This window comes from Hippocampus comes, unplaced genomic scaffold (genome assembly GCF_001891065.2).
Source record: "Hippocampus comes isolate QL1 unplaced genomic scaffold, H_comes_QL1_v1.1 scaffold261, whole genome shotgun sequence".
Lineage (NCBI taxonomy): Eukaryota > Metazoa > Chordata > Actinopteri > Syngnathiformes > Syngnathidae > Hippocampus > Hippocampus comes.
In genome coordinates, this window is record NW_017805824.1 from 1041202 (window position 1) to 1058063 (window position 16862).

General features: G+C 39.8%; 1 protein-coding gene across 1 annotated transcript; it reads left to right on the forward strand.

The window, feature by feature from the left end:
* Positions 1 to 1954: 1954 nt before the first annotated feature.
* On the forward strand, positions 1955 to 15636 carry mtmr10 (myotubularin related protein 10). Its single transcript, XM_019886896.1, has 17 exons — positions 1955 to 2065; positions 2381 to 2496; positions 4022 to 4082; positions 5842 to 5978; positions 6302 to 6374; positions 6763 to 6905; positions 8490 to 8583; positions 8681 to 8828; positions 9247 to 9334; positions 9445 to 9533; positions 10508 to 10638; positions 10739 to 10808; positions 11056 to 11126; positions 11398 to 11570; positions 11751 to 11921; positions 12085 to 12267; positions 13306 to 15636. Exons 2-17 carry the CDS (start codon positions 2440 to 2442, stop codon positions 13912 to 13914), a joined length of 2298 nt encoding a protein of 765 aa, XP_019742455.1. The 5' UTR covers positions 1955 to 2065; positions 2381 to 2439; the 3' UTR covers positions 13915 to 15636.
* The last annotated feature ends 1226 nt before the right edge of the window (positions 15637 to 16862 follow it).

Genomic DNA, 16862 nt, shown 5'->3' on the forward strand with positions numbered 1-16862 from the left:
AAAGTAAAAGTCTTTATTTACGAAAGTACAAAGTAACTCCAGAGAGCAGGGCTGGATGCAGAGGACACAGAAGACAGCTGACACTCTGACTGGGAGGAAGTGCGATGTACTGACATGTCACAGAGTAACTCCTTCCTATACCCTATATGACAGAATAAAGGTGACAATGAAAGGACTACAGCAACTGCATAGCAACTGATACATCAAGGAACAACATTATAATTATAATTATTATAATACCAGGTCAGGGTGTGCCCCACCTACTTCCTAAAGACAGTGAGGATAGTCGGCACTCTCGAGCATGGCCGCGACCCTCCAGGGGATAAGTGGCTCATGGATGGATGGATAAATCTGGTTGGAGTGGGACCAAGACAACAGTGATGTTGATTATTTTATAAACACAATGTTTCACAGTGTTTTGGTTTTGCAAATAGTTTTCCAAAGGAACTCTTCATTAATTATTACATGAATTTGCTTTCTACATGATCCTTTTAAGTCATTTTTTTAATGCCCACTTAAAATCACCTTTCAAGCACTGGAACCAAGATTTGCTCCGTGCAGAATCAGGATCGTTCTCGGTGGAATCAACACTTGCTCTGCAGATCCCTGAAGGCACTGTCAAACTAGACTACAGTATTCCTTCTCAAATAGAGTGCACGGACCGATGCCTTAATTCACCTGCAGAGTAGGCTCATCCTTCAGATGTGTACTGATAAAGAGCATTGATTAAGACCTGGACATGTCTGCAGTCGCCTACTACACTTGCAAGTAGTGATGGTGAGATGAAGCTCCTTGAGGCATTGAGGCTTTCCATGCATTTGGTTTGACGTGCGTGTCGAGGCTTCAAATGTAGTTAAATCCCCTTTGGCACCACCAAGTGGACATCACGGCATGCAAGAAAGAGTATTGTATTTCATATTATATAGTACCTGTGGTATTGTGCCTTATAAACACACACAACCGATGTAATTGCAGATTGGATTTCTATCAACGTTTGCTGCGAACTATTACTTCCATGTAATCAACTGATGTCTTGATTTTCGTAATGGGTTGACTGAAAAAAATATTCTGTCTTTCATTTTTTTTGCCATTCATTGTACTTGTTTGCTTGCCTTTTGTTTACGATCATTTTTCTTCTGTGTGCGGTTTTTGTTTGCGATTTATTTTTCTTGTTTGCCAGATTTTTTTGTTTGGATACCTTTTTCTTATTTGCTTGTTTTTTTGTTTGCAATTCCCTTTTCTTAGGTGTGTGTTTTATGTTTGCAATTCCTTTTTCTTTTTTTTGTTTGTGATTCCTTTTTCTTGTGTGCTTTTGATGTTTGTGATTCGTTCTATTGTTTGCTTGTCTTTTTTGTTTATAGTTCCTTTTTTTAATTTGTTTTTGCTTGTGATTACCTTTTCTTGTTTCCTTGTTTTTTTTTTTGTTTGTGAATCCTTTTTCTTGCCTTTTTTTTCTCCATTTCTTTTTCTTGTGTGCTATTTTGTGTGTTTGTTTTTTGCACTCTGGGGCCAAGAATATTAGAGATAATGTTTTCCTACTCTTACTGCTGTAATAATTTTCGTTCTTCATCTTTTCTTTTTGGTCTATGGTGAAATAGGTATATTTAACAGTGCGTCGGGTGAGTGTAGATTTTAAAGCATATTTCAACAGCTACTGTACTAAAAAGAAAATACACTTTCCGTACCAAATTTTAACTTTCAATAAAGCTATTTTTAAAAAAAATCCCTAGCGAAGCATTCATGGGATTTGTAGTCCATAAAATCTGGACGTTTCGATTGTTTATGGCTTCCAGTGGCGAGAAACGACAGTCGAATGTATACGCGTCACAGCAAAAAGTCGTAGATAGCGGTTCAGTTAATGTAACTATTATAAGCACATCTATTTTAACTTTGTAAATGCGTAGAGCCTCGGATACACTCGTGCTTGAAGTCCGGAAGTAGGGTGGGACGTCGCCGCTTACTTTCCAAACATGGCCGTTAAGCCTTTGACTGCATTTGCTCCTGCGTTCGGTTGAATTAGTCACACTTTGAGGAAGTCACTGGCAGGTCTGGACTTCGGTAACAGGTGGTTACGAAAATGTAGACGCCCGTCGGAGGTCTCTCTATTTTCCTAGCGAGCTAAACTTGCGCGAATTTAGCATTTCCAAACTTTTTATTCCGTACTTTATGCTAACGAGCGCCGTGAGCTAACGCGGATGTCCCAACATTAACTTGGGTCAACTTTTTTTCCCCCCCAAAGTGGCTAGCTCGAAATGGAGGAGTACCATCGCCCAACTAACACGTCTGTGTGAATATTTTTTGTTTCCTAAGGACGTCTGGGGCTCAACCTTCAGACGGGCTTTGACTCGAAGGCTCCGTTTGATTTGTTTTTTCCCCTCAGTGGAAGCTAGCTGTTCAAAACGCCCATTAATACCAACCTCAACAGGGCGGACATAAACAATGTTTTCTGTCAAACCAATGAAACCAACCTTCAAGTGTTACCTTCCTCCTGTACAGGTACATGGACACAACACAACACAAATGTGCATGCTATGTTTTATGAGTTGTATGCAGACTTTGCCTTTTAAACAGGAGTGGCAAAAGTCCTCGCTCAGTACACTGGTAAATGGTAAATGTTGTACTGTAGTAGTATTTCAACTCCTGTACTTAAGAAACATTGCAGACAGCGAATTATACTTAAAAAGCAAACACTGCCCCCCTCCGTCCCCCAGTTTTTGAAACTTACAAGGGGAAAAAACTGCAGGTGAAATAAGTTTACCCAATTTTAACCTAACATGTTAGAATCACCTTTGCAACAGAAATGTATAAGGCCATTGTTTGGGAATATCTTGCTTCTCCCAATCCCTTGCTGTTTAGTTAAGTGTCCATATTTAGCCTTTCAACTTGTTGCAGCTGGCCTCCTTTTCCCTCATTTTACCAAGTAAATTCGGATACAGTACCTGAAAAATCTACTTAATTACAGTAGAGCATACTTTGCAACTTCGTTCCCAGCACTGCTTTTAATATATTTACTTTCAAAAATAAATAGCAAGATGTAGAACCCATTTTTTCGGTTAAAATTCCAGTCACTGATTAATAGGCTGATTAATTAAAAATGTGTTCCTTAATGATTGCATAAAGATAGGACTTATAGGTAGAACATTTCACATTATTTTAAATTCTTTGTCATTTGACGTTTGTTTAACTTCCCAACCAAGAGTACAATCAACAGATTTTGTTGCTGATGTCTTTGGGGGTGGGGGGGGGGGGGGTTTGAACATCATAATTTCTGGTATATCTTATGTTGTATTCAGTGTGTTTCTGAGTTAAAAAAATGGCCAAATAAATGGTCGGACTTGAGTTATGTGATGTTAGATAATTAGACTGGAGAGAGGGACTTAATACATATACACAGGCCTGATAGTGGAAGGTGGATATTAAGTGCCTTCTGTTTTATGTCCATTATATTAAGTTATTGTCAAGCAAAAATGTTGGTCAATTGTTAAAAGGGTCATACCAGTGCATCACAATTCATTACAATATCATAGAAAAGTTAATTTATTTCAGTAATTCAATGAAAAAATAACATGGATAGAAAATCTAAATTTTCAGATTTTTTTTCTTTTTTTAAAAATTTGGGAAAGTGCTTTCAGTATTTAATAAGGCTTACAAAACTGACAATGTTGTCAGGGTGCAGGTTGATTGCGCCCATTGACGACACAGATTTTTGTTTAGAGGAAATTGAATGGTGCATGAAACTCGTACAAACAAGTGACATGTGGTTGACATGGTTAGCTTACCATTTTAATGAATGATAGTAGTATCTGTTTTCGAACCATTTGGAGATTTGGCCCATATAAGACTTTATTTGGTAAAACAAAGAGGCCATGTACAAAGCATTCGAGGAACCTTGGTCTCCATGGCTGCTCTTTCTATGGGAAAATATGAACAACGTGATTATTCTCATGACCTACTTTGTAATGTCACATTTTTGCCATCATTCATTAACCGCTGACTGCTGGTTACTGTGTTTCCTGTTTAGAGTGATGTGAAGAAGACCATTGACCCCCCTATTAAAAAGTTGGAACCCAAGTTACTCCCAGGTAAGCTTGTAAAGCTGGCAGACATTCCCTCAAGGTCCCTGAGTGGACAACAATGATAACTGCCCCTCACATGCTCATTTTGTTACATAATACACAGCATTTTTTAAATTCAGTTCGTTGATGGGATACAATACAATTCAATCCATCTTTATTTATATAAAAATACTTGGTGGAGTAATTCATTTAAAAATATTTGAGAGCTGCAGCCTCCGTGCGCCGTCCCGTAATCTGATAATTAGAAGTGGTCTTCTGACATTTTAAATTCTTATGGACAATTGCTTTCAGTACAACAGAGCAGGACAAGTGAATGTCAGGTGTCAAGTTTCACACACTCTCTCCCACCTTTCCAAGGTTTCCTCTACATACAGGTGTCATACCATACTACCTATACTACCGATACTACCTTTGAAGGCTGAAAATGGTATCGCTGCCATTTACACAGAACAGCAGCATGGGGAAACAAGAGACAAAATGGCAGACCTCACAACCCGTGTGAAATCTGACTTTCTGTGAAGCAAATGCCATCACTACCAAAGTTTAACGGTGCCATACAATAAATGACAAGTGGCTTTTGTCAGGCACTGAATTTTTTTAGTCAAGGGTAGTTGGAGGTCAGTGCGCTTTGTCAGTACCACCCTGCTATTTATCTTTGCATCTTGCCCATTGTGGCATCACCCTCGTTTTGTTTAGTTTTTTTCTCCTTGACTCTGTGCCTTTTCTGAAGGGAATAACCACTGTAAAGCTCTGCCATGAAAGTTAGTTTCAAGTGTCCTGCCAACTAATTGCAAAAAATCTGTCTCACGTGCTACTCATTTATGAACTGGAGAAGCAGGAGAGTTTTTAATTCTAAATATAATTCTGGTTTTTGTCTGACCAGATGAAAAGGCATCCTCCAGGGAGTGGCTCACTGCAGCCTTTGAAATAAAACTTTGTGGTGTGCTATTTAGAGTAATTTTTCATAGGTGAAATACCATGGAGAGGAATAGATTAATTATAGCCTTGAATTAAAAAAAACAATATATTTGAGCATATTGCTTAGACAGGATCAAAGTGAAAGTTACGGAATTTACCACAGCTTCCTGTTCATGATCCACTTCACAAAAAAAAAAAACTTCCGCTTTTGAACGTCCTGGGAAATTTTAAGTGGCAGTCATTGTAATGTGATGGCTACGGACCCAGTGGCCACGGCTGACCAGCTTGTCTGAAACACTTTACTCCTTATTCACATCTTGCAACGTTTTCTCAAGGTCTAACACGGTAATGGTGATGGTTAATGGGAGGATGGGGCTGCGGAGTCCCGGAGGTTCAAAGGTGCACTGTGGTTTAGCCCGTGGTCCACCATGGATGCCAGTGTGTTTTCTTCCGTCCCGTCACATTCTGATGGGATCCATCACGTGTCTCACTTTCTGTCAAGGCCTTCCTCTGGTAAAACTTAAATGCCAGGTAGCTTTGGGGCTCATTTGTCAACAGGTAGTTCAGTATTCGATCTCTTGTATCCATCTCAGGCAACAGGCATTGTCTCATGAGCACCCTGTTCTGTACACGATGGTTTTAAACGGGACTGCCATGGCCAGCGGAACCATATTGTAAATGTAGACCTTTACTTATGCAGAAATTTAAATGGTTGGCAGTGAGAGATGACCACGTCAAAACTTGGTACAAGTGCACCCAAAAGTCCTTAGTTGAAATTAGTTTAATTTCCTTTTCAAATGACGTTTTATTTGTGTACTCTAAATTTTAAACCCGTGTCTATTTCCAGGGGAGATAGTAGTTAACGAGGTGAACTTTGTGAGGAAATGCATCAGTGCTGAAAGCAGCCAAGATGATCTCTGGGGCAAGTTGATTTGTACCAACTTTAAGGTCTCCTTCATCCCTCAAGATGCTTCAACTAAACCGGTAAGAATAAGGTCGTGTGGTGGTCATGTACTGCAATGAATGCACCAGCTGTAAGCAGAAAAAGCGCTACCTGGCATGTGTAACAAAATAGCGAAGGATGAATGAATGACTCAAAGTGGTGTACTGTATGTATTCCCACTTCCATGTCTATTGTGCGTATGAAGTGGGAAAGAGGAAGTAAACTTTCCTGTTCTTCATTGTGAAGTAAGAACATGCGTCATTTCCACCTATGCTTCAGACTGCTGCAGAGATAATAAAGTGCAAACTGCTGAACCAGATTTTAATGGGTCGAGTCACATTCTGCTTTTTGTTTTGCCACTCAGAAGTTTCAGCTGTCCCACTTGCTGCTCGGAGAGCATGACATCCCACTGACATGTTTAGAGCACGTGGTAACAGGTAGGACTGGTCCCGACATTGGCCATAACAAATTCTTCCTTTTTTGTTTTAGCTTTTATCTGAGTTATCTGATCTACCCTCTGATAATAAGCGATGCCAGCAGTGTTTTGCATCTGAATGTGGATTAGCCTTGTTTTCACATTTCACTAATGGCTTACAGTGCAGATCTAAACTGAGCACAAAAGCAAAGACGTTGTAGTGATGAGGGGCTCTTGTTTCATGCTAACACACCGGGCTTTGTCTGATGTGAAAAATGCTATCAAGCCTCATTTTCGCTAACACCAGATTGTGTTTTCCAGTTGTATTCACAGCTCGACTTGCCTTTTCGGAATCTTTTTTTTTTTCCACATTTAATAAAAGATTCATCTTATATTTTTCCTCATTTCAGTGAACGATACAAAGGGGAAGAAGAAAGTTTTGGGCTCAAACCAAAAGCTGAAGTTCAACCCCACTGAGCTCATCCTTTATTGTAAAGACTTGCGGATCATAAGGTTCTGCTTTGATGAGGCCGGGCCTGAGAGTGCTAAAAAGGTAAATGATTGCTTCTACTTAGATCAGTGGCTCTTAACCTTGTTAGAGGTACCGAACCCAACCAGTTCATATGCACGTTCACCGAACCCGTCATTAGTGAAAAATAAAAATTTGATTTTTTACAAATTCAAGACATTAAAAAAACATATTTATTAAAAACAGAAAAAAGTAAATCAAATTACATGGCCCAAATATATATATTTTTAATTGTATGATGGATGTACTATCACAACAGTCACATGGTGACTACTGAGTGAACTAAATTTCCCGCAGCACTGATTGGACAAGCAATGTAACGTGATCATCTGCAGCCAATGATGGCCAAGCGGGCGTGTCATAACTAATTGACATGTTGAGTCAGGTATGTGTTAACCGACACGGCAGAGGTTCCATCGTACCCCTGAGACCGATTCACCAAACCCCTTGTACCCCTGAGACCGATTCACCAAACCCCTTGTGTTCGATCGAACCCAGGTTATGAACCACTGACTTAGATTCTTTCATCCCAGGTCACCTTTCATGTGGTCTGAAATCAATTTAAAAATTTGTACATTCGTATTATAAGAGTAACTCCCAGCCACAGATCATATTATTGCTCCTAGGATTTTGTCATCACTGTTGTCTCTGCCACCGTCTCGTAGTGCTTGTAGGTCATATTTTTTCCTGGTAAAGTCAAAGGAGAAAATCGTGTCAATTTTTAGTTGAGGCATCAGTCTGTTCGATTAGCTAATCGTGGAATTTAAAAAAACTAATTTTTGCTTTGGAAAACACCAAAGATTAAATCAAAATACTCCAGGAGAAAAACCTTTCGTAACATTAATTCTTGGAATTAGATTGCCCTGAACTACATTTATAATTACAAAATTGTCACCCAAAAAAATTGATTTGCGTTATCTACATTTTGAATATGGAGTACATTTTGAGACTTACAATAGTAAATCTGGAAGGATTGGGTGATTTTTACAACCAGGATTAGTGTGATAAGAGGAGACTCTAACTGAATTGTCTCAATAAGCAACTACCTTAGTCATGATATCATGATACTGTATTTAGCCTCTGTGAACTTTTGCAATGTTGAATTCTGTTCTGGCAGAGTATGTTCTTTACTCCAACATGGAAGTTCTAGAATAGAAATGTATTAGCCACTCCTCACTGCTGTGGATATTTAGGGACACAATGTTAGTAATTACAGTGTGAAGTTAAAAAAAAAAAAAAAAAAAAAAAAAATTGTCTGGCTCTTTTCCTCTTTACGACATATGGAATTCAGCCAACCTATAATAACTTCTTTTACTGAAGTAAATTACAGAGTCGGGTACTCCCTTACGCACAGACACACGCAGTGTTTTCTTTGGTGTCCTCATGCTTTTCACAGCTTCTCTACTGAATGGCCTGCTTTGTGGGACTCCTGGGCAATCCAGAGCAAAATGCTTGGTTCCCAGGTCACACTTGTTCATGTGTTGGAAGCATTTAAAATGCCTTCAGATGTTTTTTTTTGTACTCGAAGTGAAATGGTCATTAAAAAAAATCTTTCTCAGTTTGATTCAGTCATTCATGAGTAGTTCTGTTGTGCTTCTCTTAATGTAGGTTTGTCTCGCTATTGCTCACTACTCCCATCCAGCTGATCTGCATCTGCTCTTTGGCTTTGAGTATCAGGGGAGGCGGTACCATGAATCCAAAGGTTCCAAAAACACTCTTTCTTGTCATAATGAAATATTATAAATGTGTCTTCCTTATACATGCCAGTGAGATTGAATTCCTGCGTCTTTACTTTCCAGATGAGCGACTCAATGGGTCTGTCCGACGAGGAGGATTACAGACGCCCATTTTTGATCGCCGGTCTGAGTGGGATAGAGAGATCAAGAGAACGGGCGCCTCGGAGTGGAGAGTGTGTTCCATAAACGAGTTTTACAACATCTCCTCAAGGTTTGGGCTGCTGTTATTTTGCAAGTGCAATGAGCGTGAAGAAAAAGTATGATGGCAACTCCTAGAATATTATTAACTGTCTAAAATTCTCCCTGGTATGTTTTGCCAAGACGGTGTGTTTACACACTCAACCCATGCTGCTCATTTCATTAAATTTTCACTGTAATGCACGTCTCCATTTGACAGGAGGTGCCACTGAGTCCAGCGGTGACCTCATAGAGCTTGCATTGTAGTCATTGTTCACAGTTTTACTCGTGTGGATGTATTGTTTATTTCTTATTATTAGTAACTTGACACATTAAATGACTATGAACAATGTTACTTGATTGAGCTAACAGATATTTGCATGAACAACAAGTGCCTTTTGAGAGCATATATTTTGTGACTCATGGTCCTTTTTTTTTCTCCTGCTTCTCAGTCTTCCGGAGTACATTGTCGTCCCAGTATCTCTAGCAGACCAGGATCTAAAGCAGTACTCTATATTTCTAACTGGCAACCGCCTCCCAGTGAGTGTCATTTACACCTAACGTGCGGTTTGTCAAAAGATGAACAGGAATGTTTTTCCTTTTAATTCCTATCACTCCACCAAGTTGAGCCTTTGTTTCCTTTGTTGTAGCTTTGGTGCTGGAATCACCGGAATGGAAGTGCTCTTGTGCGCATGGCCAGTGTGTGTGACCCGGTCCAGCAGAGGAAGATTGAGCAGAGGTACCGCAAGGCCTAAGAATGCATAGCTAAGTGAACTCCACCCAATTCACTTTGCAACGAGCAGCAGTTTGGCAGATAGTGAACAATTCTAATTTATAGGGGTAGGGAGAGTTTTCACTGCTACCTGTGTTTTTTCCATTTATTTTTGTGGGTCCAATTTTGTAAAAACTTAACTCATACAGTACCAGCCATTTTCAGACCCATTAAAAAAAAAAAAAATCCTTTAAAACTCATTCAGTACCAGCCATTTTGAGATCCGTATTAAAAAAAAAAAAAAAAAAAAAAAGACTTTCAGTCTTGGGGGGAAAAAGCTAGGAAAAAAGAAAACCTAAGTATATGGGATTGAATGTGTGAAGTCTGAAAAGACATAAATATGTCTTTGGGAGTGAATGAGTTAAGAGACTTGAACCTCTTAATTGCCAATCACAGTTGGAAGATTGCAGTTAAACTAAACATAAAATACAGAGAAGTCTCAAACTAATTGTTGTTGTGGGCCACTTTGGAGTTACGTCTTCCCTCGGAGGGTCGTTATGACAGTGAAACCAAATAAATGTTTTGTCGTCTCATCATATTGTTACTTCTGCAGGTCAACTATACAACTAATAGTTTGTTCAAGTGAGTGTAAACAGGATAATACAATTATTGCAAAATCTCAACGTTATTTATTACACACTGACAATTTGACATTTCGGTACAGATTTTAGCAAGGATCATGGAAGTTGACACACATGATTTGCTTTCGCAGGCCGCATAAAATGATGTTGCGAGCCGGATTGGGCCCCCGGGCCTTGAGTTTGACACCTGCAGTGTATACCAGTAGTCCACGATATAAATATCCCTATATAGTGCGTAGGAAATGAGTACATTATTTCAAATACAGCCCAGGTTTTTCAGCAGTACAACTTTTTCAGTTCAAGATTAGACCTGTTTGAAAGAGTTCCGTAATCCACAGTGTGTGTTGTTCATTGTGCTAGGATCATCACTGCCATCACAAAGAGCCACCCACAGTGCAGTGAAGTCTTCACTTCAGACCTGGACAAGTGTCTGCCCAACATCCAGGATATCCAGAGTTCTTTCGTCAAAATCCGACAGATCTGCGTCATAGGCGAGCCTTGTTACTGGTTCCTATCTGAACACCAGAAGGAATTCCTCAACATTCTTGCAGTCGGTTTAGATTTCAGGGGTTCTGTTTTGATTGTGCGCAGATCCTTTTGAGGAGTCTGAGGAAAGGTGGCTTTCATCCATTGAAAACTCACGATGGCTCGAGTATGTCAGGTACGGAAACAAACTGCCAGTGTGTATGATAGCACCTCATGTACACTGTATAGAAACCCTCACGCAATTTATAATGTCAAACATTGTATTTTTAAGAATCACAAATGTTGGACCGTTTGTTGACTAAATTACAGTTGCGCCATTTAGCCTGCGCACTGTGATGGGCTGTTTGAATGACTGGTGTGAATGTTGGAACAAGATGTAAATACACAAATGCATTTTTTAAAGATCTAATCTGTGATTGCAGGGCCTTCCTGAAGCAGGCATCTGAGATAGTGTACCATTTGGATGGGAGGAATGTTTCAGTCATTCTCCAAGGTAAATTCTTCTGACTCAAAAGCAACACAAAGGTGCCTTTGAAATTTTCCCATTAACTCATTGATTCTCTGCTAGCCCATCGTAAAACAGTGGACTTTTTGACTTTTTTGGCTGTCAATGGCAGTGAATTTAAAAAAAAAAAAAAAACAACCTTGATGTCATCAAATTAGAAATGTTGTTCAAAGATACTGTATTGCGCACATCATTGGACTGACTCAATAGAAAAGTGTTCCTGCAAACAATTTGATGTTGTTCCTTCTGGTCTTGACAGAGGAAGAGGACCGTGACCTGAACTGCGTGGTGTCCTCCATGGTGCAGCTCATGGTTGACCCTCATTATCGCAGCCTTGTTGGATTTCAGGGTTTGGTGCAGAAGGAGTGGGTGATGGCAGGCCATCGCTTCTTGGACAGATGCAACCACTTAAAAAAGAATGACAGAGAGGAGGTATTTGCTTATTTTTACAAGGTAATGCACTTATCTTCTTTCAAGACATTAACACTGGTTATGCGTGTGTGTGTGTGTGTGTGTGTGTGTGTGTGTGTGTGTGTGTGTGTGTGTGTGTGTGTGTGTTTTTGTATGCCCCCTCTGCTCTTTCTGTTTCGTGTCTGTGTGTGTTTTTTTAAGTCCCCACTGTTCATTCTGTTTCTGGACTGTGTGTGGCAAATGATGAACCAGTATCCAGCTGCATTTGAGTTCACAGAAGCTTATCTGACAGTCTTAAGTGATAGCATGTGGATCCCACTCTTCAGCACTTTCCTCTTCAGTTCTCCTAAACAACGTGCACAGTACTTGATGGTGAGGATAAATAAGCATTTCTATTCATTGTAAATATCTTTCTGTGCAATTGGTCAGTGGTGTGTTCTTCGTTGTTATAAACTTGTTTGAACGTGTGTGCCCGTTTCATGACTGATAAAATACTCGGGTCGTAGTCAGACATTAAATTGTGTCTTTTCTGTAGGATTTTGCGAGGAATAAAGCCATCCCCCAAGGGGAGGACTCCGTTGTGTTCTTCCCTCCTGTGTGGGACTGGTCACAGCAATTCTCCACCAAAGACCAAACCCTTTTTAACAACCCCATGTACGTTGGCAAAGGAGCCGCATGTGTTCTCAATGGGGAAGTGAAAAGCTTTCGACGCACAAAGGTAACAAAGACTGCCTTTCTGTCTGCTGATTTTTCTTGTCTATCATACACTGATCAAAAGTTTGCACACAAATTCTGATTCAGTAGCATGCGTGTCCTCATGATTGACTGATTTACTGCACTCCCAGCGTTTAAGTGCAGGGGGGGTCATCACAACAAAGTTTGTGTATTTATCAATTTAAAAAATATATTACCTCGTCATCAACTATACCTGTTCTTCTTAAGGATTCATATATTAATTTAAAAGGATATATTTAATGCAGTGGTTTTAATCTTATCCACTTATCTCAAAAGCTTATTATACCCTGCTATATTCTCAGCATGTCATCACTTTTAACATACACATCCAGTGTTATTGAGACAAATTACTACCAAGCCAATCAAAACCACCAAGTTTAAGATTGCTCTAACAGACAATCCCACTTGTCATTGCACATACAGCCGTATAAGTGAGTGATTATACTTGAAATGTAGGTAACCCCACTATGCCATGGAATATGCAGAGATTCCAAGTGATACAGTTTGCTGTATTTTGTTATGGGCAGTTATAATGTATTCCGCTGTTCCCATGAGGTAAAAAATGTTTAGGAGATGAGACGTGCGATAGATGAACCGCCAGATTTCATTCTGAAGTTTGAGATAACAAGAAATGTTTCATTTCTTAATTTACTATTTTTTAAATAAATTCAGCTTTGCTAAATGACCATACTATTTGATTTACTTATTTTTGTCATTCTTTAAATAAAACAGGCAAAACGTTATTGTACTGGTATATTGAGCAATATTGCGCCAAGACATACTGAATGAAATAAAAACAATTAAAATGTCAATATCATGAGACTGTAAATTATTTAAAGAAAATATAGAAAAATATATAGTAAAAATATGAACATTTTGAGTCTTTCTGGTCGAGCATATTTGTTGTTTTTGCCAAAATGAATATGCTTCTAACCGAATAGCCAGAATGTTCTCGAAAGGAGATTACAGGCGTTGCCATCTCTGATTACATCTTCATGGATGTTTTTTACTCCCCTTCCAGAAATACGGCTCCGTCTTCCGAGGAGCCTCTGCATCTCTGCGTCATGGCTTGAAAGGCGGAGAGGAAGCCCTCACTCGACGAGGCTCTCTGGGGGCCGAGCTGAAGACCGACTTCTCACCCATGAAATATGTGGTGGAGAGCCCGTCGGAGCGCTATTTCAGGGAGTGGTTCTCTCGGCCCGCTGACCAGCAGGGCCTGTTGCTCCCCCTGCTCACGCCCTCCCACGTGGCCCTCTGGAAGCTCTACTTCCTCCGCTGGGTGCCTGAAGCCTGCATTTCCAAGGGGGGTTTCATCACTGCCTACCACAAGCTCTCCCAACTGGTGGACGAAATCGAGATGCTACAGAACCACCTCAGGCAGTACAAGGCACCCACCCCAAGCAACACGCCCCTCCCCAGCTCAAAAGGGACCACTGCTGACCAAAGGCGGATGTATTTTCAGGCCGCTTCCCCAAATGATTCGCCTCCAGAATTTCTTTCCTCCTCTTTTCCTTTCACCCCTGTAGGAAACTTATGTCGCCGCAGTATTCACGGAACCCCCATCAGTAAGTTTCTGAATGGGGCCAGGATCTGGCTCTCCACAGAGACGCTCGCGAACGACTCCCTCTGAGAATGGTCGGGATTTCATTTCGATCGCTGTTACCACTCTTAATGATGCAGACAACTATCTAAGAAAATAACTTTTTTTTTTTTTTTTTAGTTCTTCATAAGCTAAAATCTACAATGATGGTGCTTCAAATACTGAAGCAACAACTGGAAGAGCATCAAACAAAAAATAGCTCCATCAATCATTCAAATTAATAAAGCGAGAATGCAGAAGTACATCCTCCTATAATTGGCCAGTGACGTGCTACTGTGATGTGCGCTCATACTGTGAAAGAAAGGTTCGTCCCCCCCACTTAAATCGCTCTTAAAATTTTCTGAGCCGAGCTTCCAAGATCCACAGATCCTGTGCGGGATTGACCTGTGATGTCAGGCCGTGTGATGATCCTTCAGCAGACTCACAGTCCAGATTTTATTGTAGGAACAATGATGCGTTTCACTGACACTGACTGATTCCAAATGTAATGTGCACCCTCCAGGAAATATGATGAGATTGCATCTAACTCTTAATTTGGGATTTTTTTTTTTTTTATGTTCTTAATCCAGAGCATCATACAATATAACACTACTAACTGCTCTGCTATGCCAAGTGGTGCAAACAGAATGCGTCCGTGTGCGCGTTTGTTTGTCCTCCCACAAACTTAATGCTGTCTGCTTACAAATTCTATCACTTGTCTGGCATTTTGCTGAAACAAATAACTGTGGTGCTGATTTGAGATCACTTAAATCTGTGGTAAATTTATAGACTCTCAGAAAAGTTTTATCAAGAACTAATAAGGTCTTCCTTTTCAAAAAAAGGAAAGAGGACTCAGAGCAATTTTTAGTTTTCTTTACAAAGGCTCCCTCATGTTTTGTAACTGCTGAACCAAAGACTGGCTGGTAAAAACGAGTAAATGGTTCAGTTGTCTAAAAGTGGTGAGAAGCTTGGAGTGAGACTCTTAAGATCAGGGGTGTGGAACTTGCGGCTCAAGAGCCATCCAATTACAAAATAAAACCTCAATAAAGACATTAAAACCGCAAATGCTCAAATGTGAGATAAGTAAGTGTATGCTTGTTTATTTTTGCCCTGTTTCCCATAGCCCTCTAAGGACTTAATACAAACGTCAGTGGCCCCCAGATAAAGGGAAAAAGGTTCCCCACCCCTGATATTAGCGAGCAGAGTGACACATTTTAACCTAAACGTAAGATTCCTTGGCAATAACTGAAATTGTCTTTCAAGTGGCGTGAGTGCTGCGTTTGCCCTACAAAAATGCTATTAATTGCACATTTCACCCAATTTATGGTTCTTAAGGAGGCTGAACAATAGATTTGGCAGTTTTTTTTTTTTTTTTTTTAAGAATTTCTATGTGCTTGAAATTGATATTTTTCGAGTTAATGGTACTTCGTCTCATCTTAATTTTGACTATATATTTTATGGAGAGATATTTATATGATGTTATCGTCCTTTGCTGATTCTATGAAGACTGTGTTCACTGTGGCACAGTTGGATGTGCCAGCAGGTGTATTTATTCATATTATGCAAATGTTCTCTTCAGGGAGACGTAATGGCTACTCTTGTGCCTTTTGGGAAGACTTTGTAACAATGCTCTATATATCTGACCTGTCTACTTGTGTTCATTTTAATGGCGTCTTAAACCTTTAACAGGTACTGCACTGAGAAGGGTTTTCCTGGGAGAAAAGAGGGCTAAAATGTACCATTAACCAATCAATACAGTTTATTTTCAACTGAGGTCTTGTCTTTTTTTTTTTGTTAGTTTGTTTTTTTAACTCAATTGTATTTATAGAGCACTTTAAAACAACCATTGCTGTATACAAAGTGCTGTACATGGAGCAAATATATATACTGTACAACAATAAAAAAAAAACTAAGACAGGAGAAAGCACAAAACAGTAAAACTAAGATCAAGTCTGAGTCATGCCGAGTCAAATGCCAAAGAATACAACTCATGAAGTTTAACTGGATAGGGTTTTATGGCTGCCTTTATTCACATTATACGCTACATGGGCATAGTGCATTCTATGGTCACCTTTCTATATTGGTCATTGGAAGTTTTACTCAAATAATCCAATAAAACTACATACCATTGTTTTGTTTTGGCCAAAGTTGTCAAATGTATAGCCTTCAGACTAGATAAGGTTGAACAAGTATATGATTTGGTGACTAAATGTGAATTCAAACCTTTTGTCAAATTTTAAGCAAAGTTAAATAGGGATACAACGAGTAAAAAGCATTGGCCACTAATTATGTGTGAGTAAAAAGCATTGATCAATCAGTATGTGCCCTGCAGTACTGTATTTGGACAAAGCGGATGGAGCGCCTCGCCTCTGCTTTGATGGTTTGCAGTGTTGTGTCCAAGGACCGGCAACCCGAGGCCAAGGCCAAGGCCAAGGACTTGCCTCCGAGGCCAAGGCCAAGGCCAAGGACTTGGAAAATTTTCCGAGGCAAGGCCAAGGCCAAGGACTTGAAAAATTTTCCGAGGCCAAGGCCAAGGACCAAGGACTTGCTTCCGAGGCCAAGGCCAAGGACCAAGGACTGTCCTCATGATTTGCAACACCCCTCCATCATAACCCTTTGCACTCCCTAACGCTTGAATGAAGTGATTTTATTCAAAGAGTAGAACAGTCAGGGTACGTGTTATTTATACTGAGAAAAAGAAATAAAATCATATGACATACATTTATGAATTAATGTTTTAGTGCAGTAGTTTCTTAATATGAAGTAAATCAACACTCAACAGGCATGACATGGCACGGAACACAAGTTGAGAAATGACTTTGCATAGAAGTCAATCACTGACTGCAGAAAAAGCGGTAATCTCTCAGTGATCATTTTACAGTTTACCTGCAGCGAGTCCCAGGGACTCACTGATCAGAAAAGTATGAGTCCCATTATGCATTGAGAGAGTCCCAAATTTCAAATTCCGAAATGGTCTACTTATTCAATTGCATATGATA

What these genes read in the sequence shown, in the direction of transcription:
- mtmr10 (XM_019886896.1), top strand. Translation starts at nt 2,440, where the DNA reads ATGTTTTCTGTCAAACCAATGAAACCAACCTTCAAGTGTTACCTTCCT. An exon ending in CCGACAGATCTGCGTCATAG is followed by an intron (nt 10,639 to 10,738) that starts GCGAGCCTTGTT and finishes GATTGTGCGCAG; the next exon opens with ATCCTTTTGAGGAGTCTGAG. An exon ending in AAAAGAATGACAGAGAGGAG is followed by an intron (nt 11,571 to 11,750) that starts GTATTTGCTTAT and finishes TGTTTTTTTAAG; the next exon opens with TCCCCACTGTTCATTCTGTT.